At 33.6% G+C, this 5,545-nt stretch overlaps 4 protein-coding genes across 4 annotated transcripts in view; all 4 read right to left on the bottom strand.

Annotated features, from left to right (window-relative positions):
* Positions 1-244: 244 nt before the first annotated feature.
* Positions 245-949, bottom strand: TM35_000013960 (ubiquitin-conjugating enzyme E2; the record flags this gene model as incomplete). The annotated part of the gene is made up of 1 exon (XM_029021077.1): positions 245-949. The coding sequence occupies one exon, from the start codon at positions 947-949 to the stop codon at positions 245-247; it is 705 nt and encodes a 234-aa protein (XP_028887585.1).
* A 680-nt stretch (positions 950-1,629) lies between these two features.
* TM35_000013970 (uncharacterized protein) lies at positions 1,630-2,406 on the bottom strand (the record flags this gene model as incomplete). The annotated part of the gene is made up of 1 exon (XM_029021078.1): positions 1,630-2,406. The coding sequence occupies one exon, from the start codon at positions 2,404-2,406 to the stop codon at positions 1,630-1,632; it is 777 nt and encodes a 258-aa protein (XP_028887586.1).
* A 417-nt stretch (positions 2,407-2,823) lies between these two features.
* On the bottom strand, positions 2,824-5,499 carry TM35_000013980 (uncharacterized protein; the record flags this gene model as incomplete). Its single annotated transcript, XM_029021079.1, has 1 exon — positions 2,824-5,499. The coding sequence occupies one exon, from the start codon at positions 5,497-5,499 to the stop codon at positions 2,824-2,826; it is 2,676 nt and encodes an 891-aa protein (XP_028887587.1).
* Positions 5,500-5,502: 3 nt separating this feature from the next.
* Positions 5,503-5,545, bottom strand: part of TM35_000013990 (uncharacterized protein) — a gene marked incomplete at both ends in the record, with an annotated part of 861 nt that continues 818 nt past the window's right edge. The window contains one exon of the mRNA XM_029021080.1: positions 5,503-5,545. This exon is cut by the window's right edge and continues 818 nt beyond it. Within this exon, the coding sequence (XP_028887588.1) occupies positions 5,503-5,545 (43 nt within the window).

Raw genomic sequence — 5,545 nt, forward strand, 5'->3', positions numbered from 1 at the left:
GGGGGGGGGGGGGGTCGCGGTTGGTTCCTTTTCGGCTGAAACATCCTTCCCTCTCTCCAATCAAGCCGGAAATAATAACAATAATAATAAAAAAAAAGAAATGCAGCAAGAAAAAAAAAAAACTTTGCAACACTAATGATGCATAAACCAAAACAAAAAAAAAAATTTTTTTAATTTTTTTTTCTTTTCTTTTCCTTTCTTCTTCTTCCTCTTCTTCTTTATTCGCTTTTCCTCTTTTCTCTTCCTATCTCCTGAAGAAAAAAATTCCCATGGCCATGGCAAAAAGGGCTGCAAGAGCTGCACCTAAACCATTCCATCTTGCACCGCCATGTTGTGCCATATTTCTTCCTATTTCTGCATTAGTGCTGTTATTATTATTGGTATTTTCAATGTTCCCATTTTTATCGCCTGCTTCAATTCCATCTTTTCCTTCAGGTTTACCTCTTAAAATATCTAAATCTTTTTCATACTCTTCAGGAAAAGTTTCTTTATAAATTACCATTTGTTCTACATTAAAACGACGGCTTTCTGCAGCATAAAGTTTGCGTTGCGCTACCGTACAATTTACACTACCTGTAGTTTCTTCTTCATCCGTCATAAAAGATAGTAAACCTGTAAGAATAGTACGAACTCCCCAAAGTGGAGTCCAATTTTCTGGATGATAACTGCTCATAGTAAGACAAATACTTGTATCAGTCTTAAAACGTCCATTAGGTGTAAGTAAATAAATATCAGGTGGTTTTAATGGGTAATTAGAAGGGAACTTTAATTTACCAAGGTACCGACCTCCTTCATATGGTGTTCCAGGTGGACCATTAAGAATAAAATACCAACGTAAAATAGTTTGACGTGAAGGAGCAGTTACACAAAATGAACTCGGTTCTTTAGATAACTCACATAATTCTTTTTGTAAACGACGAACACACTGTGGAGTGGGTGAATCGGGCATTGTAAGCAAATTTACTTTATACTCTTTTTTTTTTCTTCTTCTTCCTCCTACCTGTGCCTTTTAAAAAAAAAAGATTTAAGCGAATCCACACACACACAAAAAAAAAAAAAAACTGAGTTTTTTATATCTATATTATATGACGTTCTTCTTGAAACACACACACACACAGAAAAAAGCACTAACTAAAAAAAAAGTATACAGAGAAAGAGAAAGAAAGAGTAAATGAAGACCAGGAGTTTGCCAAGACTTTTTTTTTTTTTTCAATTATTATTAGTGAGTCATCATGAACAGGTAAATAATGGCGCAACGAACCAAAAGTGCCATACACACACACAAAAATTTCTCACCGCATAATGTAAGAGTAAGAAACTTTATGATTATGATTATGAAATTTCTGGGAGAAAGAAAAGGAATGCGATCGGTGAGGCTCGAACTCACGACCTTGGGATTATGAAACCCACGCGCTGCCGACTGCGCCACGCTCGCTCTGTCGTAAACGAAAAGAGCAAGACCAATAATTTATTATTTTTGTTAAAATATAAATTTCCACCAATAACTCTAAAAGAAATAAAGGAGATTTTTATATCCCTCCTTTTCAACTACCCAATTTTAACAAAAATTAGGTAAAGTATAGAGGGGAAAAAAAAAAAAAAAAAAAAAAAAAAAAAAAACTCTTACACCTATTCCATACGTGGGATTTTCTTCTCCCTTTCTATCCCTTCTTCCCCATTATTTTGATTATTATTATTATCATTATTATTATGATCACCACCTTCTTCTTTCTGATTCTTTTCTAAATTTTCCTTTTCCTTTTCCTTTTGCTCTTGTTCATGCAGAACGGCGTCTAATATTCCACGACAACTACGAGCAGCTGCTAGTTTTTCTCCACTTTCTTTTTCATCCTCATCCTCATCTTCACTATTATTGTGATAATTAAGAGGAACAATTGGTATAGCTTTAGGAGTTGTCTCTTCATTTTTGTTTAAATTTGAAACAATATATCGTACAGTAAATTCAGGAAGTCTTAATTCTTCAGGAAAATGAAGTGTACACGGTTCCAATTTCTTCTCTTTACCACCAGTAAGAGACTTAGATTCTCCTTTAACTTCACAAGGAACTAAAACAATATTATTTTCACTTACCACAACATTATCAACCTTTTCAAGATTATCACAAGAAGGACGAAATTCCAAGTTTTTATTCTTTGTATCAGAACTAGGTGGCAACTGCAAGAATTCTTTTGAATAAAATGTCGGGTTTTTTCCAAGTTGCCTAATAAATAAAGAAGGTGGTTTCAATTCTACTACAAAATGATGTCGTGAAATATATTTATCATCTATCCGCTGCGACTGTGGGAGTTTTTTATCCCTTCCAAAGAAAACAGAGACATCAGGGTCTTTAATTTCTACAACAAAACCATCGCTACGTTCTAAAAGCCACTTTCCTGAGGAAACCATTTTTTCTTTTTTTTTTTTATCTTTTGTATATTTCCTTTCTTTTTTTATTTTCTTGAGTGAGAGAGAGAGAGAGAGAGAGAGAAAGAATAAAAAAAAAAAATAAAGATAGATTTCTTTTCTTTTTCATTGTTACTGTTTCAAACAAAGAAGAACAAAAAAACAACAGTAATAACAATAATGGGTAAAAACGGGAAATATTAAGACATGAGACTATTTCAGGCAATTTTTATTTTTATTTTATTTTTAATTTTCCCCCTCCCACGAAAGCCTAAAAAAAGAAGGTCGCAATATATATATATATATAGAAAACATAGTTATTAATATTATTTCAACTTGAAACATTTTCATTACTTTTATTCTTTTTCCATCTTAGTGAAATTCACCCTATACTTTTGTACATGTATATATATATATATCTTATGTAACGGCCTTAATTAAGGGATAACGTGAACGAATAGATTCACAGGATCTCCACAGAGTCCCAACAAGAAATTCCACAGCATGACAAAGTTCCCGTGTCTTTGCTAAACACTCAACATGATGTTCCTCTCCACCACTTCCACCAATCATAGGAACTATATCATGAGAAGAGATAACAGTTACCACGTACTTATGAATACGCCAAAGATCAATATTATACTTTTTTCGTGAAAGTGCAATACCAGGGGCACTAAAACCAACAGCTTTAATACCCATTTGACTTCCAATAATAGATGCCACAGCTCCACCTAATGAATGACCTGTAAGAAGAACATGTTTAGGAGGATTAGGACGGGTTCCAATATAGGAAAGATGATTATAAACATCCACGAAAAAATCACGTCCATAATTATTATTCGCACAAAAACGAAGACTTGAATTTTGACTTTTAGTAAGAGATTTCCAACTTTCTATTCGTTGTTTAGATGATGCGGGTATAGAAGCCAAACGAAGAAGATCGGCTACAAATTCAGAAGGTAAAATAACCGCACCTGGAACAATATTAGATAATATATGATAGAGAACAACATCAAAATAGATATTCACATCAATAAGAAGATCTTTAAAAGATGTCATATCCGTTCCACGTATAGAAATAACAGAGAGATCATTCTTAGCACTATAAAATTCATAATATCCATCCCAACCAGTTGGTTTTCTAGATGAATCTGTGGATATACAATCTGTACCATGCCGTTCACGAATTCTCCAATCTGTTCCCATATGCATAGACATAAATTGTAATAATTCTTTTACATCATCCTCATAAAATAAATACGGTGCCAACGCAAGGAGAGAAATTTCCCATATAGAAACATCATAAAAACTTCTTGTACATAAAGAAGGATACCAATCATCCCCTAATAATGTAATATTATTAGTATTATTACTAATATTATTACTAATATTATTAGTATTATTAACATTATTCCACATAAAGGCAGAAAATGGTGATTCTCTTGAAGAAGAGATATAAGGTAAATTTGAAATCATTGCCCCCTTTTGAGAAGAGGAAGAAGAAGAAGAAGAAAATAAACCCATACGAACTACAATATGATCCAATAATAATGCATCTTTATTTTCAGTAGAATAAATTCGAACAGGCCAGGGACGAAGTTGTGGAAAAGCGGCTTGTAAAAGCATTCCACAAACTAAACCTGTAAATAATATTAACATAAGAGAAGTAACATGTCTAAGAAATGAACGTGCTTTACGAAAATATTCACCAGCAATATATCCTGAACTTTGAACAGATAATAAACGTGGAACTGTATAAGTATAAAAACGTGGATTACGAAGAAAAGATTTTCCATTTCCATAGGGATGAACCTGAATGCGTTTTACAGGTATTTCCTCATCTTTACTATAAATCATCATCCCTTTCATATCTATAAACATATCAAGACTTACCACTCCCACCTGTGTTGTTTTTCGCTCATACGCATCTTCCAATAGAATAGAAAGATAAGGTGGTAAAAGTGACTCATCCTTTACCCGTTTCCAATGAACAGAACCGTATTTACTGACATCAAACTCTCGTACAAGATCCACGGCTCTACCACAAAGAAGGACACTTACCCCTGTAAGTATAAAAACAGTTCTCCAATGATTACGAAAAAAGAACATAGATTGTAAAAGCATAATTTGATAGGGAAAAGCAAGTAATAAAACGGGAAGTATAACATCAAAGTGTCGCCGTAACCAACGAAATGAACATTGAAGATTCATAATAGTAGTAGATATAGATAATACAGCATGTCCTACAAGAAGAGGTAGATTTAAATACATGGCAAGTTCCAAAGAAGATGAAAGAACATATAAAGGACCTCTATAAAAAAGAGATATTCCTGCAATAGCGATAACCATCTCTACAGCAATATACCGCATATATTGAATATACGTTCTCCACCAAACATCACAAATATATCTTGTAAAGGTAACATCCCCAACAACATCTAATTCTCTCCATTCTAATACTTTAGGAGGTAGGGATTTATGACTTAAAAAGGATCCCACAACAAAACAAAATTGTACAGCAATAATACACCATAAACTAGTCATGACAATAGGTTCACGTACTGTCCAAACTAAAAGTATATTGGTATGAAGAATAGAAAGTACTATAGATACTAATAGAAAGAATACCACCAGGAATATTGTATATCTTTCTTTATTTTCCATTACAAATGCTAATCTAGCTGCCAAGAGTGGATAATGTTTTCCACAATGTGTACAATGCGCATCTACCATGGTCTCCACCACAGAATTAAGTACCTTGTGCCCCACAGTAGCCACAGCCAAACCAAGTGTAAAGAATGGTGAAATACTACGAAAGATATCATACAATCCAAGAAGGAAAGTTTCCATATGAGAGGAATTGTAAGGCTGTTTCTCCATTTCTTGGGCGACGGGAACAATGAGAACCCAAACAATACGTTCCAGTTCACTATGGGTAATAGCCACTATAAGGGCAATGAAGGGAAGATGATAAAGTGTAAAGATGAGACGAACAAAGGGATCAATGTATGAAATGAATCTTTCTGGGAAGAAAACCTCCCATAAAGCCATACGAGATTTATTCCATGCACGGCGTAGTGATAGCATCATCATCATCTCTCAAAGTATAAAAAGAGATTTCTTTTTTTTTTTTTTTTTTTTT

This window comes from Trypanosoma theileri (assembly GCF_002087225.1).
Source record: "Trypanosoma theileri isolate Edinburgh chromosome Unknown TM35_Tth_1_V1, whole genome shotgun sequence".
In the NCBI taxonomy this organism is placed as follows: domain Eukaryota; phylum Euglenozoa; class Kinetoplastea; order Trypanosomatida; family Trypanosomatidae; genus Trypanosoma; species Trypanosoma theileri.